The sequence below is a fragment of the Urocampus carinirostris genome, chromosome 18, assembly GCF_059441175.1.
Source record: "Urocampus carinirostris isolate Australia breed hairy pipefish chromosome 18, RoL_Ucar_1.0, whole genome shotgun sequence".
Taxonomy (NCBI): domain Eukaryota; kingdom Metazoa; phylum Chordata; class Actinopteri; order Syngnathiformes; family Syngnathidae; genus Urocampus; species Urocampus carinirostris.
In genome coordinates, this window is record NC_142366.1 from 20,652,251 (window position 1) to 20,679,210 (window position 26,960).

Genomic DNA, 26,960 nt, shown 5'->3' on the forward strand with positions numbered 1-26,960 from the left:
AACACTCCGTTTCTGCTTTGCGCTGGCTCGGTATCATTTATCTCCTCCGATTGGACGGTTGCCACCCGAGCCGGAACTCGGGTCGGCTTAAGCTCTTCTGGCTCACAGAGGTGTATTTTAAGGGTGCGCCTCATGGTCCGGAAAATACGGTTTATTGACTTACTAACGTTATTAGAACGATGTATAAGGTTAATGACAATTTTTCCCTGTCCTTTTATTGTTATCATCTGTGTGTTTGTGTATATATTTTGTTCTTTTCCATTTTTATCACAATCCACTCCCGTTATTTAAATGTCCCCCCCTTGACTCTAGTTATTTGTGTCCTTTATCTCCTCTCTCATACTGTCTCTATTTCAACATCTTCTCGCGTTGACCCTTCGCTGATTAAAAAGATGAGACGTCACATGAGAATTATTCTTAATCGTTTCGTTTGTAATTTTCTTACTTCTGTTTAATCCTTACCCTGCGTCCTCGCAACGCCACCTTTCCGCACCCCGGAGAGAACACACATACGCGTACGGAGTCATACACAGCAGGAAGTGGATTCCCGTCGAAGGGAATGAGATTTAACAGTGACCCTGCGGTGTTACACTCCAGTGTTGAGGTCACAGCCCTGCCAGCAGATGTACTCCTAGTGATTTACACCGATAACACCAAGCTCCCTATAGTGAGCGCAGCTGTACATAGGTTTGAATGGTGCCAGCGTGATTGTTTTATGTTCAAATACTGAAGAAGGTCATTGGGAATTAACATCAGATCATCAAGTTGTTTTTTGTGTGTGTCCCCAACAGAGATAAAACGTTTCATTGATGACACAAAACACACAAGAAAGGAAAACACAAATACTAAGACCAACTCCAGATGGAGACTGAAATCCTAAAACGATGATACAAACAGCCCAATTATGTAATTGTCGACATATATTGTTTGGAAAAGATTAACCCGAAGATGTAAATAACCCAAGGAGAGAACAAATGCAAACTGGAGACTGGATGTTGAAAAGCAGTCATCTTCATGCTCTTTTTTGCTGAAAAATGCAGAGTCAACAAAACCAAAAAGTGCAGAGTCAGCTTATTTCTTTATTATATTTTTGGGTTGCATTTTTCACATCTAGGATAACTTACCTGGCTGCTTGGAAAGTCGGTCGTCATATCTATACTATATCTATACAGACAGACAAACAAACATGTATATACTTATATATAGTTAAATATAGATACTAAGATCACAAGCAAGAACATTATCACCGCCATCGCTTTGCTTTCAGGTTGTAATGAATCGACCACTGTTTTTTATAACAGGGTTGGTGCCAGTGGCGCGGGCCTGCAAACCTATCCAACTTTTGTCATTTGTATGAGCTTGTGATTTAGTAGTCACAAAAAACAAAACTAGCACAGAAAATTCACTTTTCTTTAGAAATAAAAAAATCGGATTGAAAATACAATACTGGTGTGATTATTTATTTATTTATTTATTTCAAAATTGGTGCAGCTCTAGTTTGTTCACTTTGAGTCCCAGTAGTTAGTATTATTCATTATGCTTGCAGCACTCGTTTTTGGTTCCATTACACAATATAGTGGGCAAAAACTTACAGTTTCCCTTTAAAATTACGAAATATTCTGCCAGTGTAACAAGGATTTATTTGCAGGTATGAAATTACATTTTAAAAATGACATTAGCTTTGACAGCATGAATGGAGGTGAAAAGAAAGACAAGTTTATCCTTTCAACATCTTTGTACGCGTGTGTAAAGGAGGGGAAATCCTGCGCTTTAAAAGCGTCGTCCCACCACTGCTGAGAGGAGTAATTAAAGCTACCTGATGAGTGAGTTAGCAAGTTGAAAAGGATGATTGTAATTGATCCTGATTCAATCCTATTAAGGCTTTTTTATAGATGAGACTTTGCAAGGACCCCGCGTCGTCTGCAAGGCTTTATTTTATCAAATCCTTTTGTGTGAAAAGGGACTTCCCTGTCTTTTCCCTGAGTGCTTTCTACAGTTTAATTCCCATGTCCCTTTTTGGTATTACACAGATTTTTCCAAATTTTATGCAGGACCAATTCTAACTAAATTAAAAAAAATATATCTATAAAAAAAAGACGTACCTACACATTTTTGCCGTATGAATAAATGAACACATGATCAAATCCCATTTTCCAAAATGTTGTTGTTTCCTTTTGTTATTTAGTTGTCGATGCTGTTTTTGTACTTTGCCTCAATAAACTTTATTCATTCATTCATATACGTCTTATAAATAAATAAACACTTAAATAATTCATGTACTACCCTATTAAATGCAATTTACCCATATATATAATAATGCATTTAATAATTTATTTTGTGGGGTTTTTTCAGCATTTATTTTGTCTTGTATTTGTCATGTACTTCGTCATTTATTTTCTCATGTATTTTTTTGATTACTATGTCATTTCTTTTGTCGTGTATTCTGTCAGGACAAAATACACGATAAAAATAAAAGACAAAATACATGACAAAATACACCAGAATATCCTGTACACGTCAAAATACGCAACTAAATAAATGACAAAACAGAAGACTGATTAGATGACAAAATACATAGGATAAAAAACTGCACACAACAAATACATGACCAACCAAATGGCAAAATCCACGATCAAGTACATTTCTATTAAATACCGAACTAAAGAAAGTCAAAAGAAATGACAAAATGCATAGATATATGAATACATTGTATTTATTTCAAAAATTGGTACTACGCCATCATTTATGTGTTCAATTATTTGTATAGGATAAATCTGTCTGCATGAATTTATTTTTACATTCATCTGCATTGTTTTCCTATTCATCCATTTTCTTTTTTCAAAAGTCTTGATTACATGTTTTACCCTGGAGTGCCATGTCTAATCTCGTTTGCCTACAATGTTTCACTACATTGATGTCAATAACAATAAAGACAATTCAATTGAATTCAAGTATTATTAGTATTAATCAGTATTAGTATGTAACGTATTACTGTGCAGCGTCTGCAGATGCAAAGTAAGGCTTGCCTCATGGCAGAGGGTGATAGTGAGACCAAGGATTATTATTTAGAGAACGCCTCTGTATTTCTTCTTGAACTTGGTAATTTTTTATTTATTGTTTTGTCGTGTATTTTGTCATGTATTTTGTCTTGAATGTAGTCTTGTAGTTTGTTATTTATTTTTTCATGTATTATTTTCACAGCAAAATATTATTCAAATGAGGGTTTGGGTCAATCTGCCCGAGCTTTTCATCTATTGGTTGCACTGATGTGTGCACTGGTTAACAGCAATTCCTCTACCACCAATAGGTGAAAAGCTCGGCCGGTTTGCTCCGCCCCCTCATTTGAATAACGCTTTGTTATGACAATATGTACGACAAAACACAACACAATAGAGCACTTATTAAATACGAAAATAAATCAATGAAAAAAACCATAGAAAGAAAAATGAATTATTTGTGTTTGTGTCATGTATTATGTGTATTATTATACATCTATTCATACACATGTGTGTATGTAACTTTGATATCAATTACAATGAAGACAATCCAAATCAGTTCAATACACATGGCATGATCGATCCTCTAAACTATTTCACCTTACTGTTAATATAATACTTGTTGTCGTCTTCTTTATAGTGAACAGCGACCTGTCATCGGAATTGCGGCTGTCCGGCGGTCAGCTGATGGCGGACGACCTGTCTCTGGTGTCCTCGGGCGGAATGGGCGGAATGTCCTCAGGGGACCCTTCGCTCTCCTCCCTGTCGCCGCCTATTAGCGACCCCTCGCTGCGCCTGTACCAATGCGCCGTGTGCAACTGCTACTCCACGGACAGCCTGGAGGGCCTCAACACCCACGTCAACGCCGAACGCTCGTTGCCCGAGGAGGAGTGGCGCTGCGTAACGGGCGACGTCTACCAATGCAAGTTGTGCAACTACAACACGCAACTCAAGGCCAACTTCCAGTTGCATTGCAAGACAGACAAGCACATGCAGAAGCACCAGCTGGTGGCCCACATCAAAGAGGGGGGCAAGGCCAACCAGTGGAGATTAAAGTGCGTGGCCATCGGCAACCCTGTGCACCTCAAGTGCAACGCTTGTGACTACTACAGCAACAGTGTGGATAAACTGAGGCTGCACACCACCAACCAGAGGCATGAAGCAGCCATACGAATTTACAAGGTAAGGAAAACACTCGTCTCTTGTCTGGTTTCTCTCATCATATCGCAGCAGTCGGATTCCATGAAACTGGATTGGGAACTTTCATCCATCCATTAGCTGCACCGCTTATCCTCAGTAGGGTCGCGGGGGTGCTGGAGCCTATCCCAGCTGTCCTCAGGCAGTGGGCAGGGGACACCCTGAACTAGTCGCCAGCCAGTCCGACGAACACAGGCACAGAGAACTCACTCGCTTATTCAAACCTAGGGACAATTTGAATTTGGACAATTAACCTGACAAGCATGTTTTTGAAATGAGGGAGCAAACCGGAGTGCCCCGGTGGAAACCCACACAAGCAAGGGAGGAACATGCAAACTCCGCACAGGAAAGTTGGTAGCTGGATTAGATCCCATGACCTCATTTTGGATGAAAGAACGCACATGATTAAAAACTTCATGCTTGAATTTAACAACGCAACTCACCACCGCACTGGTGAAGTGCATTGTTTGAGGTCCCCTTAAAAAGGTTGAGAGCTATCCCTACTATATTTGATAGAGACCACATTTCCTTTTATTGTGATTTAGTGTGTTGTATTGCCTTTTTTCTGCCAATAGTAAAGAGTCCTAAGAAGGTTAGTGATAAGGAAATGTGGAAAACAGTGATTCTAGAATCAAATAGAATGAGGACATTTACATGAAAGACGTTACGAGTACAAGTGTCTGTCATCGAAGGGACAATACATTTTCTCGATTAAAATACATTTTTATTACCTACACATTTAGATATTTATTGCTATTCAGGTAAACGTTTTGTTAAAAGTAGGGTGTGTCGTTTGAGGTGTTCTTAAAAAATAATATTTTCTCTATTTAGTATGTTTGATTTTGCCTATATAAGTTCAGAGAGCCTTTTCTCCATCACATTTACTGATTTTATCATACTTTTGGCAAAGTTATTCGGTGCAGAACACATTAGGTAGGAGGAATGGGTGGACTGATTTGGCGTGGAGGCTGTCAAGTGACGTCATGCTCGTCCTTGCAGTTTTTTTTTTTTTGGTACTATTTGTTAGTGTAGCATGAAAATGGTGAAAGTAAGATGAGGCCTGCTTCAGGTTCAGTTCAAACGCCAACCCAAACCCACCAAAAAATGAAAAGAGAAGTGTGTCTAAGAAATGTAAAGCTCCTTTAAACAACCATAATGATGAACTAATTTATTTCCATTTCTTAGATTTTAGTCCGACGCATACTTGGCACGCACCTTCAGCTCCGTCGTTTTCAATTCTGCAACAAGTTATTTACGCTACGTTCTTTCAGATTATGTGACCATTCAAGTTGACAATTACAAAGACAAGCACTTATTCACTACTGTGGCAAAATAAAATGCGAATAAAGGCTTCATTGGGCGAAATGTGAAATAAAAGGCATATTCTTGTCGAGAGAGCCATGGCAACTATACTTTGGAGAATAGGGCCATATTGCCACACAGGCGTGTCATTGAAGGATGCTGTACTAATAGAAAAAATTGCATTCTCTTGTTATCGTTCCTCGACGATTAAAGGAAACTTCTGCGAAAGTGAAGTGAAGCGTTGTAGATCATTACCACTGATGTCAATTTGGATGTATGAATTGAGGACTTGATTTGTTGATTTGTGGGTGGAAAATTAGTTATGTTAGAAGTATATTGTAAATGTTGAATAATGTCCTGTAGAAATTCCCGCTCTGTTATTGATTATATGAATAATATTAGATAAAAACATGGATTAATTTATTATTATTATTATTATTTTTTTATTATACCCCATAACAAATGTTTCCAGACGTCACTGTGATGTGTTGTATTTGGAAGCTCCTTACTGTTGCCATGAAAATAAAATAAAAAAATCCGCAGTGTTGAGAAGGTAGCAAAAAATTGTGGCTTGTAGCCAGGAACTTACAGGAATCACATCATCTCACATCAGACGGATCCCGAGACACAGAAGTAGATCCAATCAAACTAAGTTTGAATTTCCCATGTTTTTGCTTATAAAGATTTTGTTTCTTAATCGAAACCATCACAAGGTAACAAAGTTCCCGTGGGAATGCAACGGCAGAATGAGATAGCGGCATACTTCTTGATTTGTATCAGTGGGCATTGTTGTTGCTGGGAATCGGCCATGTGTTTTCAATTATGCAGCTCAAACCTTTAGATGAATAAGTGCGAACAAATGATAGTCCATATATTTTTGCTTATTTTTTTTAGTATCAAAAGTTTTTTACCACAAGGAAGTTCTAAACAAAACACAAAGTCCCTTCAAATACCGGTAGTATTGTTGTTTTATTTTATTGCATTGTCCACTAGTGAAGGAAGATTTTTTTATTAATTTAAATAAAAAAAAAGGACTCTAATAAAATGACGATATTTTCAAACACAGTTGTCTTGTTCCAGTGCCAGATTATTTTGTCGAACTATACGTTTAAAAAGTAGAGCGAAATGGAACAAAAAAAAAACGGATAAATCATGTAAAATTGCAAGTATGTAGTTCAAATTGTATGTAAAATATTTTATTGTGAATTAATTAAAAAAAATTAAAAAAAAACACAAACGCTGCCTTACTTACTAGTTCCGGAAGTTGAATTTGTTTGTAAGTTGCTTCAGTGCTATATTTTGTATGTTTAAGGTTTATATCAGTATGTTTAAGGCTTGTATAAGTAACCTGTATTGTTTTGCACAAAAAAAATAAACATTTCATAAAATAAAATGCTCTATAAAGATAAATAAAGTTAAGTTTAACTCACTTTTGGAAGATGGGCTTTAAGAGTTTGGCGACTTCCTCCTCCGTGGTAGAAGGTGGACGAAAAAAAGCGATCCAATCATTTTCTCAACCGCATCAAGCTTTCTTATTCCACTTTATTTTCAAAAGAAACAGCTCGCCTTTTCTTTACACTAAACACCAACCATATGGAATGTATGCATGAGATATTAAACAATAAAAATGTCAAAATTCTTAGCGCGCTAAAGATACAGTACACGCTAGTGGCGGATAGAAGCACTACAGTACTATCTATCTCTGAAAAAGGTGCACACAATACAAAATCTAACTTACTGCAACGTCCGGATATTTTTCAACATCCCCATTTTTTTTTTTTTTTTCCCGTATGTACCGTTTTCCGTAAGTCGAATGGTCGTAAGTAGCGGAGCGTCTCTATTATTTATTTTTAGAAACAAATTAAAAGTGTTAAAAATATGTGTTAGTAAGGCAATATTTGGTTATTTTATTGTTTTACTAAATTTTAAGAAACGTTGTTCATGGTACGATTTTAAAGTGTAGGGCTGCATGAAAGGATTATTTAAGTATCCATTTATTCTGTTGATTGCTTTGTCAACTTATCCATAAATCTGGTGAAATATAGAACAAAGGGAAAAAAACTGGTGAGTTTGTGCATACATTAACAATATTGGCAAAACTCTTTTAAAACAGTTTATTGCATTGACGGTTGTAAACGTCAAAAACATTTGAACTAGTCTGGCGGCGAACGAGATGACTTTGGTCTAGGTTTTGGTTGCATTGCATCATCACCCGCTGACTTGAAACACAGTGAGTACGCAGGGTGGCATCAGATTAAGACAAACAGGCGAGTTAATAAATACCATGAATAAATAATTGCAGTGTAGCAATTTAGACAATGGGGTTGCGTGTGCTCGCCGTGTATCCGCATGTGTGAAATCGTGCCTTTCCCACAAACCACAGCCCTCATTCGTTACAAAGTCTCAATCCACTGCTGTGTATTTCCCAAACTTTACGGTTTTCATGGTAAACCTGTACTGCCAGAACACTGGTGGGCAAAGTATGTGCTGCAGGCCAGGTACGACTCACCTCACGAAAATGGTAAAAATAGGGTAGTTAATATGTCATGTTTATTTGTGAACCCCTTAATCACAAGGTGTCTCAAAGGGCTGCACAGACTACAGACTATTACCGACTACAAACTATTAATGCTCCATCCCCTGATCCAAAACCTGCATGAGGGCAAGGAAAAACTCAACAACCTCAACATGAAGAAAATAAAAATGTCCATTTCAGAGTACAGAATACAGCTGATAAAAGCTGCATGTGCAAATTTAAGTAAGAAAATCAACTTTGTTTATGTATAAGCCGCACTGGATTTTAAGCCACGGGCTCAAACAACAATTGAAAATACCTTATCCGTGTCCATTTTTTACATTAAAAAAAATTGCAGTGGCAGCAGGTGACGGATTATCAGGTATATTTATCCGATCGGGCTGAAAACTGTGACGTCATACTTGGCTATTATCAGTCCGCTAATTATTGTGCACCCCTCTTTTGTTAGGAACTACTGTCAGCAGGTATAAATTAGGTTACAAAGAAATATGGTTTGCTGATAATAAAGAGTCTGAAGAAAGTTAATAATCAGATTCAGATTCAGATTCAGATTCAGATCTACTTTATTGTCATTCTAGTACACGTGTATACAGAACGAAATGTCGATGCATCTGACCCCCACAGTTTCCTTGAATGTACAGATATAAATAATGTTGTATTGTATTTTGGCTACGTATAGTATTTTACCATAGTGCCGATAGTGCAAGAAGAGTAGCTAACCAGATGTGCAAAATGGGCAGTCAGGTTAACGAGTCAGGTACACAGTAACATTAACACTGTAACAATAACGCTGTAATTACAATAGTGCAGAGAGCAATGTGCAAGGAGTGGCAAGCTATAAAAAAAAACTGCCAGTAGTGCAAAAAGTCAGATTAGCAGCCGTTTAGATTTAAGTTAACTATATGTTAGATTGACCATTTAACAGTCTAATGGCCAGGGGGACTAGACTATTGCGGAGCCTGGTGGTCCTGCACCGCACCGCAGGAAGTGGAAAACGGTGAAAACAATAAAGGAATCGGATGAAAAATAAATTCTGCCAGTTTAGCGTTGCTTAAGGGTATAGTAGATGGTTTATTTTTATTCTTATTACCATCATATACATCTTTATTATTTACACACTCACATAATTATCGTTGTTTAGGTACACGTTTTAAATACTATGTGCCTATTTATTTTTCGTATGTGTCTCTTATAAAGCAGTTTTCGGCTTATATAAGATGTAGGCTTATATGCATAGTATTTCCGGAATTTGTTTAATCTGATTTTTTTCAGATTAAACACTTTCAGACAAAATATTTGTGTGAAACACACCAGCATGTTTAGTGGAATTTATCCATTGGGTGTTTGGGTCCACTATTTGTTTATTTTTGACCCAGCTTTTTTACAGCTACACTCCAAAGAGCGTTTAAAAGTGTTTATGCCTATCTGATTGAAGGCATCAATATATTTTTTTTTAATGGAAAAACAGCAGGACATTCACTGGGCAAAATAAGCTTTTTCTTGTAAGCGGTTTTACTTATATGGTTCTTTTCTCCTGCAAGATATTCTTCTAACCATGAGGGCCAGCCCAATGCCCGCTCTGTGCACCCTGAGCACCGCAATACCTCATCTACCCACCCACCGACCCTATAGGCCTCAACAAATGTGTTCCACAGATGACGCTTTTAATGCCTCTGGCACAAGTCCCAATATTTTACCCTTGGACATGTGCTACATGTGCTAGGAACGCCAGGCAAGTGGGAGAGAGAGCAACGAGTGGTAGAACTAGAGTAGACGGGGGGAAAATCATTTCTTTTATTCGACCAGCGGGGGAAAAAAACTCCCCTTTCATGTATTGGCAGAGGTGAAAAGCACATGGGAATAGAGGTAGCTCGGCCCGGCGCATAAAAGATCCGAGTGTTGACGACTTTACCATCTGTTTTTTTGGGAAACACAGAAAATCTTTATGGCACGGGAAACCATTTGAAGACACCAAACAAAAAGCATATTCAGGAGATTTTATGACCGCTTTGTAGCTGCGACCGTGCACTTCTGAGGGGAATTTGAAAGTGTCTTATTTTCCAGACTTTTTAAAAGAGAGAGACAGATGACATTTCCAGCACATAGACGTGAAGTAAATGGGTGTCCCGGGACCAGCGAGTGTCGAAAGTCATAGGCCTTATTTGCAGATAAAAGGGGGGAAAAAAACTCTCTCAACTGTAGTTAGGTGAGAACTACTGCATAATTTCTCAAATATTATATACTCACTCACCCAGAAAACTACCCCTTAGGATTCAGATACTTAACTGGTATAAAATGCTACTGTACTTTCCAGACTAGGGGTTGCCTAACGTCATCTTGTACATCGGAATTTAGCTTATTCTTCTACACAGAAACTTGTTTTTTCTCCTTTTTGCATGTAAAGCTAGCCTTGCTCTGTTCCACGCCGTAAATAAACTTCGAATTCTGCACCAGATGATAAAACATTATTTTTTAATAGTAGTTATATTTTTAGAAAAGCCTCAGAAAAATGCAATCTGTGCTCGAAAGCAGAGGTGTTAAAGTCAAACGGAGAGATGACCTGATAAAAAAATGCTCCACAAGCCAAGGGCCGGATTAATTGATTGTTAAAAATGTTTATAAACGATGCATATAGTAGTCTGTGAACCTAATTGAACCTACTGGAAATGTAACAAATACATTCCATTCCTCAGCCAATTGCTCCCCTTATTAAAGATAGCGATTCTACCGATTAAGCAAAAACATACACAGCCTGTTTACTCTAAGAAAAAGAGTAGAATAAAAACAAAGATAACTTGTGTCAACAAGTTTATTTTATTTACCAAATAAACAACACAGACAATTATTTCAGAATCCTTCAAAGTCTTTTCCTGCAGTTTCAGTAAAATTAGTGTTGCTCATTATACGTACTTCATTAGCAATCTACTACCAATAATGAGACGATCCGGATCAGTTTTTCTTTTTGTTTTTTTAAAATGTGCCTGTACAGAAATGATTTGAATGATCAGAAAAGGGATAAAAAAGTAGAAAACGGTTGACAGCAACTAAAGGACATCGTTTTTCCTCCTAGAAACCTATATTAGTTTCTACAAATTTGCTCTATAATAAAACATATTAGTAGCACATTTGTTGAGTCTTTGCACACATCGTGCCAGTGGCCTGCTTGCTTATTGGAACATTAAACAGCTTTGTAGCATAGCATGTCTGTCGCTGGCCGGGGCTTGTGTTTAGCTTAGCATTGAATATGATGATGTATGGTTTCGTTTATGATTTGTAATAACAAACAGTGGCCTTTAATACGCACAGGAGACAGGAGTAAATCTGTCAGTGCCATTCACAAGTATAGCTGGGCTGAGTCTGTTTGTAGCCAGTGTGTGTGTGTCTACCGGGTTTTGAGGTTGCGATCAGGGCTGTACCCTTGGGTCATTAGGATTGGAGAATGTTCACGGTCAATGTTGCGTGTTCAGGGACCACACACAAATACAATATACACACACAGACACACTGTCTGGTAGGCCGTAGCACCTGTTTCTCAGATGGCCGTCCGAATAAATCTTTAACTGTCCTCGGACGGAGTCAGCCTTCCCCCCGTCCGTCCAACTGTCTGCCTGTCCGGTTTTCCGTCGTTATTCCAGCAGAAATGGACATCCGGAATCAACTGTGCATTTTCATATTTCTGTTTTTCTTCTCATTATTTCCCCACTCGTCTTTTTGTCCCTTGTGTCTTTGGAACTCAGCAGGAAATCGAAAAAGAGGACATCCTGCTAGGACACTTTAAGATATGGTTCTCACAGACTTATTGAAGGGAAAAAAAACGTTTTTTTTGCGTATAGGTATTTCCTTATAATATGAAAGGATACTGTTAACAGCTGGCCACTAGAATCAGAATCACCTTTATTATCATTATATTTTTCATCATTATCCAGTATAGATGTTGCTGTATTTTCCAGTGCGACCAGAAATGATTGCTAGAAACCACAAAGAAGAATACAAACCATGTAGACGCACCCTTTGACTTCTCATTTACTTACCCAGCCTTTATGCTTGTAAAATGTACAATGCATGTCATAAAAACCATATTGGCTTGCATATTACCAGGGTTGGGTAGGGTTACTTTAACGTGATTACTTTCAATTACTTTTGGATTACTCCAATACCAAATATGCTAATAAAGACAAAAGAAACTAAATATGAATAAAATGATGACTCACAACACGTGGTAAGCTTTCTCTCCTGGCTTTGATCTATTTGATCTCCGGCAAAACTAACATAAAATGCGACAGAAACAAAATGAAAATAAATCCAAACAGCTTGCCAACATCATTTTTGCCGTTCCATGTATTCCGTTACTCCCCAAACCTGCACAAGATTTAGTCATTTTATTCATATTTAGTTTATTTTGTCTTTTAGTAGCATATTTGGTATTGGAGTAATCCAAAAGTAATTGAAAGTAATCAAGTTAAAGTAACCCTACCCAACCCTGCATATTACTTGGTGTTAACTCAGACGCTGTGCCTTGGCCCCTATCTCATTTGAAAATCTAAATATTTCTCCATATATGCAGGGAAAATTATTAGACTATATAATAATAGATATGAGATTAACTTCTGTAAATTTGCATAAAAACCCATTGCGAAAGTCCTCAGGAATACTAAAGAGTACGATCCATTTCAAACGCTCGACACCGTTTACGACACAGCTCATGCATGTATTTGCATATATTCATGGAGGCGGGCTTTATCGACCATCAGATCTCCGGTCTCCGTTCTGAAGCCGTCCCACTTGAGCCTGCTTGATCGTCGCATCCTCATCTCCCATTAACTCGGATAGATGTTATTCTTTTCCAAACGGGGCGCTCACCGTTTAAGCGCGGCGTCCGATCATGCCGACCAGCCTCACTTTCTTCTGTCCCCTCGTTTTTCACCTCATCGTCCCCTCGTCTTTCACCTGTTGCCCTCACAATGGATATCTCCGGGCGCTTTGGGTGAAGTGTGGCTGGTGTCGGCTAATTAAAGTGTAAATGCTGGTGCTCGTGCAGATGTGTGTGTACATTGTGGCTTTGTGTGTTTGAGTGGGCGGCTTTTATCCCTCAATAATCCTCGATATTAATAAGAGTCTCTCCTTTCCAGGCTTCAACCAGATGGTTAGCCAAAGCTTTAGTGTGCATGCGTTTATATGTGCATGGTGTGTGCAATGTAATATTTGTTTACACTCCTTATTTGCAATGCTTTTTATAAGCACACGTCTTTATTTTTATTGCATCTCCATAGTTTTATTTTATCTAAGTGTAATTGAGCTAGCAAGAGGTGACTCATGAAGGGCGTGGCTAAACATAAACCATTTAGTAAGTTTCTTAGCAAGCTCAATGTAGTCTTATGACTGTTTTGCACATTTCCAAAATAATATGTTGGGTTTCTTCCTGAAAACTTGCAAAGCCAGGTATGCAAACATGTTGGAGGACAACAAAATCCCTCTACTAATAGTATGCTCTGGGGAAAGTATGAAATTGAATGAAAATAAACATCACAATGGTAATTATTCATGCTGTATCACTCACTCGATGGCAATTATCTTGATTATAAATTTTAGTATTAGTCAATATCATTTTTAAACCCAATGTCGGTTTTTCGAGGTTGTAAGGCCAATTTCTTATGTGTAACAGATATTAAAGGCCTAAAAAATCGTTCAGTAAAAATGAGAAAAGAATGCCATACTTTTTTAAGTCATGAACTCTATTTATAAATGTTAAAAGCGTCATTCATCATTTGTTGAATTTTCCTATGGTTTTAATTAAGATAGTCTTATAAAAATAATAATATATTTTATTTGAAGTGCCTTTAATGACACTAAAGAAAACCAGAATATATTAAACAAGATTAAATTAATCTGTAGGAATATTGTCCAGGGTTGTGTGGCACATGACATTTTGTAAGGTATTTTATAAAAATAGACCAAACAGAGCAAGAAACTGAAGCGGGTTGAATGGATTACTTATTGGCCAGCAGAAAAATAAAATAGACCTATGCCAACATCCACCAATTAAGTCGATATTGGCACCATTTATCATCCTAGCCAGTTTAGCCCTAACAGTTGTATTTAAATTGATACATGTAATATTAGCTTAATGTGCATAAACAATTAAAAATCACTGTTATTATGTCTCCATTCTAATGTGCACACATATTGTTAACTGAGTCGCGTGGAGTTACTCAAACATCTTATATTATAGTTGGTCTTCTATTGTAGGTGGCAAAAATGTGCCTGATTCAAAATTAAATGCAGATGTTAACTAATCACTTGAGAGTGCAATAAATGCGCTAATGTAAATACATTGGCCCCGCTGCATACAAGATATGTTCCTGAATGGAGCTAGTGTTTAGAATGTCTCTTATCTTGAACACATTTTCCCATAAGAAATAACTGAAACCAATTTAATCCGTTCCCAACCTTCCAAAATCATCAAAGTTAACCCTAAATAACTTCCAAATAAATCGTCTCAATCACTAAATCACATTCAAATAGACGTTTAACCTAAAAATACGCTGATAACGTAGACAAGATGATATTAAGAGAATAAAATGTGAGTTTATTATCGGCACTTACCATGGAAGAAGTTGGTGGTTGCTTACAGAGGTGTTTGCTCGGTGGTGGAGGAGTGAGGGAGCACAAGGAAGCACAATGAAAAAAAAACCACAACAGACAACTGCAGGATCAGGTGATGCTGGGGGTTTACTGTATAGAGTTATTGTCCGTCTGGTGTTACAGCTGGAAATTCTTGTAACCTGGATTTTTTTCTCATATGTTGGGCAAATGTTTGCTTGATGTTGAATGTCTCGCACCTCGATTAGCTCGTTTGGAAATGGTCTGATGTTGATGTTGATTTTGTTGATGCCTTTAATATAATGACAAGACAGCGCAATAATATGACACTTTTGTCAATGTGATTTTATGATACTTCGGTTTTTGTTCCATCAATGCCAAATCAAACAAGAGTCATATTTATAAGTCTACTATATGTTAATTAGTGCCGTTAGACTATATCACATAAGGTATTTAGATCCTCGTTCTCCCTCACTTTTCTCCTCTTGTAAAACCCTAAGATATTGATCTGGACAAAGTTGAGCTGAAATACTCCTCGCCACCCCTACCGGATCAATAATCAATCAATTCGGAGGTAATTGTGCCTCCCTTAGACTGGTACCAAGTCTCTCTCTCTTTCACTCTTGCACGTGCTCCCTGTCATTATCAGCATGTGGCTGACTATTCGGCATTTCAGCATTTTAGCTCTAATTGATTTTAACCATTAGGTGCTCAGTGAATAGATAAGTGGTGGGAGATATTTGATTATATGGTGGAAGAGAGGTGGGAATGAAAAGAGAGCTCGAAGGCTTGAGAAATGGTGTCGGTCGAAGGATGGGTTAGCAGGGATGTCAAACTCAGTTTGGCTATGGGCTTTCGGTTCTCATGAGGGTCATATCAGAAAAATAATCTCAAATTGTTTTTTTTTTTTTAAGCTTACTGTACTTTTTCAGCCTAAATTAGTTACCTACCCTACATATCATAATCATATATGACAGGGATCTTTCCGAAGCATAACATATGCATTCACAAACGATGAGAAGAAATGTTTTTTTGTTTTTTTTTTTTTTGGCATTGAATGCGTTAACTGGTTTATTTTAACAGTTGAGTGAATGCAAGTTTACACCTGTACCAACTCACACATACAAACTCAAATGGGAGCTGTGAAAAACATGTTGGCTCTGTCCACACAATCCATCCCCCTATATTGTAAGTTGATTATCCCCACACACCGGCGCTGATCTAAAAGCTTACAAAAGTCTAAATGCTTACTAGTTCGTATGGGTATGCATTGCTGCACTCACGGGGAGGCATCTCATAAAGGCAAATATAAGACACGAGTGTTAGCTGTGTATGCTAATATGATTTATTTAGGGTCCAATCAAATATCAAATTGACTAACCAAAAGCTGTTCAAAATTATTATCATTTATGGTCATTTTGAGTAGGCCAATGCGTCTTTTCACAGCATACGTCAGACATACTCAGGTACAGTAGCAATAGCTAACTCATTCTTTGCTAAAATCAGTGTCTCTCTACATGACTCGGACCTCCTTAAAATACATTTGTTTGTAAGTACTTAAAACATATGTTGTTAAAAAAAGCTCACTGCAAATCCTGGGGTACTTTGATGGCTTTCAGTCGCTCAGGTTAATTTCAGATGTCCGTCGCTGTCTTTTGTATTCAACAAAAAGGATATGATAAAATGCTAAATCATGCTAAGAACTTTGCCAGTTTGCACAGCCGAGTAAGAAATCACACTCTTACTTCCAATGAATACAACGTGATATCATGTGCAAACGATCATTACTTTATCTTATATGTCATACTCGTTTTAAAGTAATAAGAAGGAAATACAAAAGAAAAGTGTTAGCTGTGCATGGGTAATAAAATTAGACTACATCACATCAAACTACCATGGTGGGCCCACTAAAGCTTTCTAGTGGCCAGGAAGAGCATTTGGTTTGCGTTTATTTTAAAAGTCATAACTTTTGATAGAAATTACCTAGTGACTCGCTTCTTTTTTTGACACAATCAAAAATGTATGGCGGGCCGGAATCATTCATCCAACGTTCCGGGTCCGGCCCGCCGGCCGTTTGTTTGACATGCCTGGTTAAGAGGAACCGACTCGTCCCGCTGTCGGTCCACCTTTTCCCGATGCCCCCCTATGCTCCCAGCCTCAGCACAATGCTTCTGACCTCCTCTGAGTTCAAGCAGCTTAGGTTCTGTGAGGTAATCCCTAATGCTTTGAAATAGACCTGATAGAAAGCCCACTTACTTGTTGGGGATTAATGTGGGTCGAATGGCTGTGGGGGTTGATAAGTTGCTTTTTTGCACATTTAGGAATAATTACATTTCCAATTAATTATCAGCGATTCTGGGTTTTTGATTTGGATGGCAGAAAAAGATGTGTTTCGAGTAACCCGGCAGACTCAATTGAGTTTAGCAGGATTTTGTGTGGAAAGTGCTGACATTGCTAAAAAGATGCTTAAAGCATTACAGTATTTATTTATTTTTTTTTAATTTAAAAGGAACTGGAATGACCGACGATATGCTTATCCAAAATAAGAAGAAAATGCATCAATTGGTTTTGAACTTGCAAGGAGAACAGGAGAGGACTGTACACAAGCCTCAGATAAGAAATTCCAACCTATTATGAAAGGTCCTCTCCCGAGCCCTTTGTTATTATTAAATTTCCAGGGTTAGACAAAGCAGATTAGCCATAAGGGGTGTGGGTATCAAAGAACAGCAACATGGTTGGCCAATCGTGACAATAATCCAAACAACTCATAATAGTCAGAACAACAAACGAAATTGGCACCCTAAAGAGTAATCTTTGTATGTGTCCAATAATAGAGACGACGAACAATAGACATAGTTACTCCAGGATGTAGCATGATTATTTTTGTACTTCAATAAAATAAAACCCTTCAATAGTTTGCTTTTGTACGGCATGATAGCATCCAGAGTACAGAACACCCACAGGACGATGAATACATTTTGAAATTATTTCCTTGTGTTTGTGTACTTTTGTTAAAGATAATTAGCTTGAATGCTAACATGCTACTGTGATCAGTTTTAGCAGGAAAACAGCTTGACTGGAAAAAGTGCTGATAGACTTGAGTAAGGTTGATGGTAAAGTGGTAAATGGTCTGCATTTATATAGCACTTCTCAAGTCAATGAAGACCTCCCAAAGCGCTTTACAATGTGCTTCACACTTACCCATTCACACACTCACTCACACACCAATAGCGGCCATGCAGCCATGCATCTGTTTTCCCTCTGCTTTGATATATTTGAATGCAATCATATCGTTGAGCAACCAGGAAGTACCAAAGCTGTGTGTGGATTTTTCGTAATTTTCTTGTGATCAACTTTTCATAGTACAAAATAGTTGCTATTCTCACCTCGAGTCTTTTTGCAACCCCATAAGAGTTTATGCAAAGGTAGCGTTTCACATCGTTTGATTGTGGACTGGTACCTTTAGCAGACATCAGTCAAAACGCTAACATGTAGCAATAATGCATTGGATTTGGATATCGATAAAAAATAAATGGTTAGCTAACATCTAGCCTCATCAACTTTGGATGAATAAAAGCAAACATGCTTTCCTTGTTAACTGGGACACTCACAGGCTATTAGCTAAAATCCTAACATGTAGCTACAGTATAGTTATATGAATAGCATAATCACAAAGGGACGGTTGAGTATTACTATTTGTCGTCTGGTTGGGTATGTTTTTCAAGAGAATAGCTCAAACACTAAGTTAGCTTTGCTAAGGCTTTCTGAGTTGTCGTCTCTTAACTAGTTTCTGTGCGTTTTTGCTAATTCGATTAATTTTGCCAGGCTACTATTTAGTCTTCTGATGGATCAAACGCTGCTGCTTATTTGTACATTTTCTCCCATCTTCGTTCCTACTCAGTCAAGCCGGAGTCTAGGTTAAAGCTAGCTGACTGGGCGGTTGGGGGTTGGTGGGGGAACAAAGGCAAACATTTGAGTAATCTTCAAAGAGTTCATTGGTATGTTGAGTGGACGCTGGTATGTGGACTACGGCTGAGTTTTTTTTCAAGGGAAAACAATATCCTTCCTTTACACGCCGGGGCTTGGGCAAACACCACCATCCTATCAACTCTACCCTATGGTGACGCCGCTATCATCTTACTGCCGCGGTAGCTTCCTTTTGTTTTCGGGAGATGAGAAAACATTTACTGGGATAGACAAAAGAAATCGGGTTGTTGAAAATGTGTTAGGTTGAGTTTATATGACAAGCCAGTAATTGTTAGCAGGAATTATCAAAGTGCGCTCGTAGAGAGACTATTTTAGGCTCTGCTTACTGATAAGTCTACATACTTAAGGTGACCCCATCGAGCAAGGATGTCAAACTCCAGACTTTCTGTTTTCAGGCGGGTTGGATCGTAGATTTGTTCTTCAGTATTAGGTTTTAAAATTTAGACTACATAGGTAACCTACCCTACATATTATAATAACAGAGGGCATTTTATCTTTTCTAAACACATTTACAAACTCACTAAAACTAACGATTTTAGTGCTAGACTATCAGTTGTCAGCTCTTAAAATGTCTTTGAAAATAATCTGTGTTTTTTTTCTTCCAAATTTAAACAAAAAAAACAAAACAATGTTGACTCTAGGCTATTATTTTAGCCTGTGGATTCTTAAGTGAGACAAGTCTTTGTGCGTCCATTGATCACATTTGTGTCGAGACCAGAACGGAAACAGGACCCGATTGCGTAACGTTTACCACAAGTTTTATTGAAAGAAAGAGGAATTGGCTGCGCCCACAATCCGGTGTTTGCTGGACGCGGGAAGCAAGTCGCTCTCGGACTGGGACTGTGAGGCGAACACGGAAGTAGATCTTCCGTAGCGAGCGATGGTGAGGTCAGGGACGGAAAAACTGGTGGGTAACTGGGAGAGCAGAGCGTGGTCGGGGTCGGATAGGAGTTATAAGCCAGGATGGGAGAGTAGACGTAGTCAGGATCAAAAATTGGTCGTAAGCCGGGCCGGGAGAACGGACGTGGTCGGGATCAAAACAGGTCGTAGCCGGAGATAAACGTGATCAAAAACCGGACAGGCGGGAGTCAAAAAGGCTCGCCTTGTAAAAACAGAGGTTCACAGACGGACTGACTACAGGGGATTGACATGACTGGGTTTGAATAGGGACAGGGAGCCAATCAGAACCCGCAGCGGTTGGCGCCAAATCAGCGGGCACAGGTGATTCACATCGGTAATCATGACAATTTGATTTCCGTTTTGGTTCTATTTATAAATCAGCACATGTTTTGTTTTTTAAAATATACCAGAGACGGATTGTGTTTTCCGAGTAAAAATAGAATGTATGATAAAATCGATTTTTTTTTTTTTTTAAATGTTAAAAGGTTGGTATGTACAGGTGGCTTTATGTTAACTGGTTCAATTCGTGGCTCCTCCGTGTTATATGTCGAAGTGTCCTTGGGCAAGACACTGGCTCCCTAATGCCCCCGATAGCAGGTAGTTGCCTTGCATGGCTGACGCTGCTATAGGTTAATGTGTAAAAGGGAAAAGTGTGAAGCACATTGTAAAGCGCTTTGGGAGGTCTTTATTGACTCGAAAAGCGCTATATAAATGCATTTACATTGACATTACACTATACATTTATTCATAAACAATGAGGAAAAAATGTTATTGTTTGGCATTGAAAGGGTTAACTGCTTCATTTTAACAGTTAAGTTATTGCAGTTTTACACCTGAACCAACTCCCCATTCTACACAAACTCAGCATTGCCCCATATTGGCTGGGGAGAGCATTTGTTAAAAAAAAAATGATCGAAATGGCCTAGAGACTCGCTCAGAAATTCATTAAGGACCGGAATTAAGTCTTCCAATGGGCCGCGGGCTGTATGTTTGGCACGCCTGTTATTGGAATCTGCCATCTCCCCAATCATACTATACAACTTATCATTTAAAATAAAGATTGTCAGGTGTCATTCAAGCATGCTTTGTCACTGCTTGACGGGATCTTCGTTTAATGACTGCGCTTCCTGGAAGAAAGAAACAGGAAGGCTGTCGTTTTGTGACAAGTTTCAAAATGAACTCCCTTTGTCCCGTAATCACTCGGCGAATTCTCACGAGGATCCACCCCAGGGATAATTTCTCCAATTTCTCTTTCATTAGCAGGACTTTGAGCATTGGCCGTGTTTTGTTCCCCTGTACCTTTTGTTTTGCGCTAAATGAAACCATGTGACGGAGTAGGGGCTAACTGGAAAACAATACTCCCTTCACAGGCTCAGGAATGCGTAATTAGCGATTTGAACCCGGCGACGCTTGTCTAAATTCTTCGCTATCGTTCTCTCTCTCTCCACTTCTCTCCCACGTCTCTCAAGCCAATCGGTTACTCTAGATCAGGCGTGTCGAACTCATTTTAACTCGGGGGGCACACGATAGAACTAACTTTCTATAAAAGAAAAAGAAAAACAGAGATAAAGAAATAAGAGAAAGAGGGAGCGAAAAGGAACGAGGGCGGTACAAAGAAAGATAAAGAGAGAGAGGGAGAGAGTGTGAGAAACAAAAAGATAAAAAGTCGTGAGAGAAGGGGGAAAGAAAGGGAGAGGAAGTAAGAAATCCAAAGAGAAATAGAAAGCCAGAAGGAGAGAAAAGAGAAAAGACAGTGCGGAGGGTATGAAGAGAGAAAGAGAAAAGAGAGAAAAGGAAAAAAGGAAGTTGGAGCAAAAGAGCTTAAAAAGACACAGAGAGAGAAAGAGACAAAGAGCAACAAAGGAAGAGAAAAAGACAGACACAGAGAGTAAAAGACACAGAGTGGGAGAAAAGGGGTGGAAAAGAAAGAGAGAGAGAGAGAGAGAGAGAGATCAATATAAGTACAATGTCTTTGTGAGAGGCACCTGGCTTTGGCAACGTCAACTTGGCATATTTCAACCTGCAGCTTGTTTTTCTCTTGCGCTTCTCTGAGTGTTGTCTCGCTGGCCGGATTCAATCCTTTTGAGGGCCTGATGTGGCCCGCGGGCCGCCTGTTCGACACCCATGCTCTAGATTTTAGCATGACTTTTGTCTAACGATCGCTAACGGACATTTTTCTTTTCACGTTGCAAAGCGGGCAGAGAAAACCAAACTTGGCAAAAAATAAGAATTAGAAAAAAAATTGCAACCCCTCCCGGCGCCGAGATGATTTTCCCTTCTCTTTCGGTTTTAGTTAAATATAACAACATCAGTGTAGTACAAACCTCTTTGATGATACCAAGCAATTAGCCCGAGCCCCAGATTTCCATTCCTTTTATTTTTGTTTTTCTTGACGCGTTTCAAAGATCCTGTCAATTAGGCCGTGCCTTGGCTTTCACCCGCAGCGTCTTTGCATGTTAGGAAAACTGGAAAATGATTAACCCTGCCCATGAGCGTGTTAGCATTTGCTCAGAATCCCTCCCCTTGAACAGCATTCGGGTAAAAATAAAAATATCCTTTGACTGTGGCATGCACAGAGCAGAGAACAAATATGCACATTTCCTTATAAAGGTCGTTATTTGGAACTTTTGATGTGCACCCGTGCAACTTTTTGTCAATACTAAACCTTAAAGGCACAGTCTGTATTATCAGACCACTAGATGTCACTGTATGGTTTTGCAAGGGTGTCAAACAGGCAGCCCAGGGACGGATCAGGCCCGCTAAGGGGTTGAATCTGTCCTCGAGACAATGCTCAGAGAAGCGCAAGAGAAGAACGAGCTGCAGGTTGAAATATGTCCACTTGATGTTGCCAAAGCCAAGTTCCTCTCACAAACAATGGTCTTGTATTTATTTCCCTCTCTCCCTCTCTCTCTATTACTCTCTCTATCTCTCTCTCTCTCTCTCTTTCCCTCCCTATTTATCTTACTCTCTATCTCTCTTTAACTCTCTCCGTCTTTTTTTTTTCTCTTTCTTTGTTCCTCTTTGTCTATCTCTATATTTTCTCTCTCTCACACTCTCTATTGCTTTCCCCTTCTCTGTTTCTCACCTTCTCTCTTTCTATTTGGATTTATTTATTTCTCTTTTTATCTCTTTTCTTTCCCCTGTCTCTCACTAGTTCTCTTTTTATCTCTTTTCTTTTCCTCACACTCACTAGTTCTCTTTTTATCTCTTTTCTTTCTATCACTTTTCTTTTTATCACTTTTCTTTTTATCTCTTTTCTTTTCTCTCTCTCTCGCTCTCTCGCTCCCTTCTCATGTGAAGGAAAACACTTTTGTGTTTTGAGTTCTTTAAAGGGACACTGTGTAATATTGGAACACTATAAGTCACCTTATTGTAGAGTGAAACAGGAAATCGAGTGCTACAAAGCACAAGGAATAATACAAACTATAGAAACTGAAAGTGACCAAACCACATAATTTTTTCTCTCATTTTTTGCCCAGTTTTTCACCGAGGTTTTTGGTTTCTGGGGTGACCCGTAGCAGCAAGATGGCAGGTGATCATGTCAGCTCTTTGTGTTTCTTTGGCCTCTCTACCAAATGATTAAACTTAATGTGACTCAAAAAGATTTCCCTATTATAGAGCGCATCTGCTCGAGCATGATTTGTTTACTTTCTGTGGTCGCCACCGTCTTGTGAGCATCTATTTGTATCAACTATCTGGATCTTGGTGATTTATGATCTCCATCACATTGTGAAATGACAAAGAAGATGGTTTAGGGATACGAAAGAGGTCTGGTTAGAGTCAAGCGAAGCTTTTAGACCCTAATGGGTTAAGGTCAGGATAGCTAATAGGAATAAGTGGCTCAGCCCTGCTGTCTAAATTTCATGCTAATGTAAATACTGATCCATTTTGGTTGGGGGTGGAGGCCAACTGGCTTTTAAGACACCTAACAGACACTCGAGTATGCAAGCTGTTGAGGAAGTACTGTATTTCCACCACTATAAGGTACCTGATTATGAGGCGCTCCCTGCAAAATTAGTATTTTAACATATATTTTTCATACATAGGGCGCACTGGACTATAAGGCTAATGTGAAAGAGACTACTTTAAGGGCTACCGTGTTTATTTGTGTATAACTGTTGGGCTCTTTATACACTCACTATATAATAGTGCAATGATTGATCATTAAATACGTGTCAATGATTTAAATCGCAAAACATTGTTTACAATGGGAATCGAATCCGGGTCGCGGCAGTAAATGCGCTAACAGTGTGACAGATACCACATGAAAATGCATTGGAGCTTATCTCATTGTCAAAATATTTTTCTTGTGCCAGAAACACTGTTTTGCAAAGTGCGTTTTGTCCTCCATTCCGATTGGTTAAAAATGATCTCCACTTCTTCACCTGTGCACCATTAATGTTGCTGTTTAATATATGTACGTACGTACACGAGCTTGTGAAGTATTTTGTTGAAATACTTTGTTTTCTCCATTCTCTAACATTTTTTGGTGAAGAAATGTAGACTTTAACCTACAACATTTACAAAACAAAATGCACTACGCAAATAGTTTCTCTGTGAGTAAATATAATGTGATCATGGATTAAGCTACAATGCCTATTTGTGTGCCTATTCGTATGTTACCTGTACCACTGGTAAAGTGTTACCACCTTCACCGCCACGACCAGAGTCGTGTTGCATATAATGCATTGCGATTGATGATTATCGATTGTAGATCAATCATTGCTCAAGTATGCTAATCTGCTGTACAACCTCAAGTAGTAACGCACACCAATAAATACTGTATCCATTTCCAATTTTATCCCCTGTTTTCAGTGTTTCGTTAATAAGGCGGACCTTCATATTTCTGACCAATTTGGGTTTTTTTTTTGGTGCGCCTTAGAGACCAGAAAATACCGTAAAGGCAGCTGTGTTGTTTTCTGTCACTTATTCTCAATCGTTGGCCCAGTACAATGTAAAAATGTGTGACTAGGCTTCATTGACTAAAACCAGAAGAAACGGATCATGTAAATCCTCAGCAAGGCTGTTTGTCTCCTCCTTTTGTGCAAGAGGGGTGCTGGGGGGGTGTCTGCTGTGCTCGTGTGAAAAAAAACAGAGATCTCAGAAGACTGAAGTGATTTTTCCAAGAAAGGGGGCCAGGGAGGTCAGAAAGCTGTGAACTTCAGACTAACCTTTGGCCCATATGTCAGCTATACTTACATCACTGCGGCAAGTGTGTAAAATGTATGCATGCGCGGGAGGGAGAGAATAGGAAATCCGGTCTGCAGGCCTGCCGGGTTATATTATTTTTCGCTTTATCGCATTTACGTCCTCATTGTGTTTACTGACAAGCGGTGTTAGCTGAAAAACAGTAATTAGTTACAGTTACTAGTTACTTCATTCGTTTTTGATAACGAACATGGTATGCAACAAGATTAGACAGCTCGGTGGACCTGCGGGTAGGGCGCCCGCCCTGAAACTGGGAAGTTGCTGGTTCAAGTCTCAGCCATGTCCAGGGTTGGGTAGGGTTACTTTAACTTGATTACTTTCAATTACTTTTGGATTACTCCAATACCAAATATGCTAATAAAAGACAAAATAAACTAAATATGAATAAAATTATGATTCACAACACGTGGTAAGCTTTCTCTCCTGTCTTTGATCTCCGGCAAAACTAACATAAAATGCGACAGAAACAAAATGAAAATAAATCCAAACAGCTTGCCAACATCATTTTTGCCGTTCCATGTGTTCCGTTACTCCCCAAGCCTGCACAAAATGTAGTAATTTTATTCATATTTAGTGTCTTTTGTCTTTTATTAGCATATTTGGTATTGAAGTAATCAAAAAGTAATTGAAAGTAATCCAGTTAAAGTAACCCTACCCAACCCTGGCCATGCCATACCTAAGACTTACAACATCGGTAGCCATTGCCTACCTGCTCGGTGCTCGGCATTAGGGGTTGGAATTGGTAGGTTTGGTCACCTAATGACTCCCAACACATTAGTTTGGTTCACATGGACCCTTGAGAATCTCATTGTAAGAATGTGGTACTATTAAAACTGAAAACAAACTGAAAACATGGCAGTCCAAGGTAAATACTTAGTAAATTTTTTTAAGAAACAAATAAGATAAAAGATAGTCAGGATAAATAGGCAAAAAGGATATACAATGTAGTGCTTAGAGACTGGCTTAAGTTATAATAATAGTGCAATCAACAAAATAGTGCATCGTAAAAATAGTGCAATAACATTACAGAGCAACAAAATATCCCAATTAAGTCGTAAGATTTATATTTTCAGTTTTGTGAGCTTGTTTAGGGCGGTGATGGCCCTGAGGAAGGAACTGTCACCGTCTATAAAAGCTAATTCTGTTTCCTACCAAATAACTGATACCAAAATGTAGCATTAAAAGTAACTGTTTAGTTACAAGTTACCGTATATATTCCCATTGAAGTCAGCCTTCTAAAAATTATCCAACAAACATTTTGGAAGTAGTGAACCCTTCATATTGTTGGACTTAGAGCTTGAACTTACTAAAACTCAGCCGAGACACCCCATATCCATTTTGGGTTTCAAACCACTCTAAAATCTTCTTTCCCGTTTCAGGGTACTGTTCAAGACGTTTTCTTTTTTTTATCCAGGCATGGTGTTTTAAACAAAAAGACCTACATTTCAGGACGCTTACACTGTAAATTGTGTGCCCATGTTTGCTCCATTGATTGACTGTTGGTTAGTTGTTCCTGTATTAGCCACGCCCCCTGCCCCTTGCGATGCCAACCAGTCACTACACATAGCAAAATATGCGCTGATAAGTTTACCTTCTGATTTCATTTTAGAGTTGTAATTTCGGCTTGGAGTATATATGGTCGTTAAAAATATCTCCATAAGGAAAAATTCTGCTCTACTACAAATGTATTAATTGATTGTTGTACCATGTCGGTGAATATGAACATGCCCATCCCACGTAATGCGTGATTATCTGATCAAGGGTTCTTTGTGACACAGGAGTGATGCATGATCACTCAGCAATCTACATTTCCGTGAATAGCATATTACAGTACTCGTTACAGAGAAAAGTAATCGTGTTCAATTGTTCGAATCCTGGCTCGTCCGTGTTACATGTCGAAGTGTCCTTGGGTAAGACACTGAACCCCTAACACCCCCAATAAGCAGGTTAGCGCGTTACTTGGCTGCAAGGCTGCTATTGGGAAATGTGGAGCACATTGTAAAGCGCTTTGGGAAGTCATTGACTTGAAAAGCGCTATATAAATGCAGATCATTTCATTTCATTTCAATTGTAACACGTTGATCCCAACACTGCCGACACGTAGCAAAGAGTAAAAGCCAGGAATGGAGGGTACCATAGAGGGAGAGTGCACGCTAGCAGATGTATTGCAACAGGCTTTATATGAAAGACTCAGTGTGATAATTCATTTATTTGCCTTGGCAGCCGCATGCAAT

At 38.7% G+C, this 26,960-nt stretch overlaps 1 protein-coding gene across 4 annotated transcripts in view; it reads left to right on the forward strand.

Annotated features, from left to right (window-relative positions):
- zfhx4 (zinc finger homeobox 4) overlaps nucleotides 1–26,960 on the forward strand; it is a 227,581-nt gene that overhangs the window by 122,274 nt on the left and 78,347 nt on the right. For all 4 annotated transcript variants that reach the window (XM_088321850.1, XM_088321851.1, XM_088321849.1 and 1 more), the window contains exon 5: nucleotides 3,637–4,178. In XM_088321850.1, coding sequence (XP_088177976.1) covers nucleotides 3,637–4,178 — 542 coding nt within the window. The remainder of the gene's footprint in view (nucleotides 1–3,636; nucleotides 4,179–26,960) is intronic.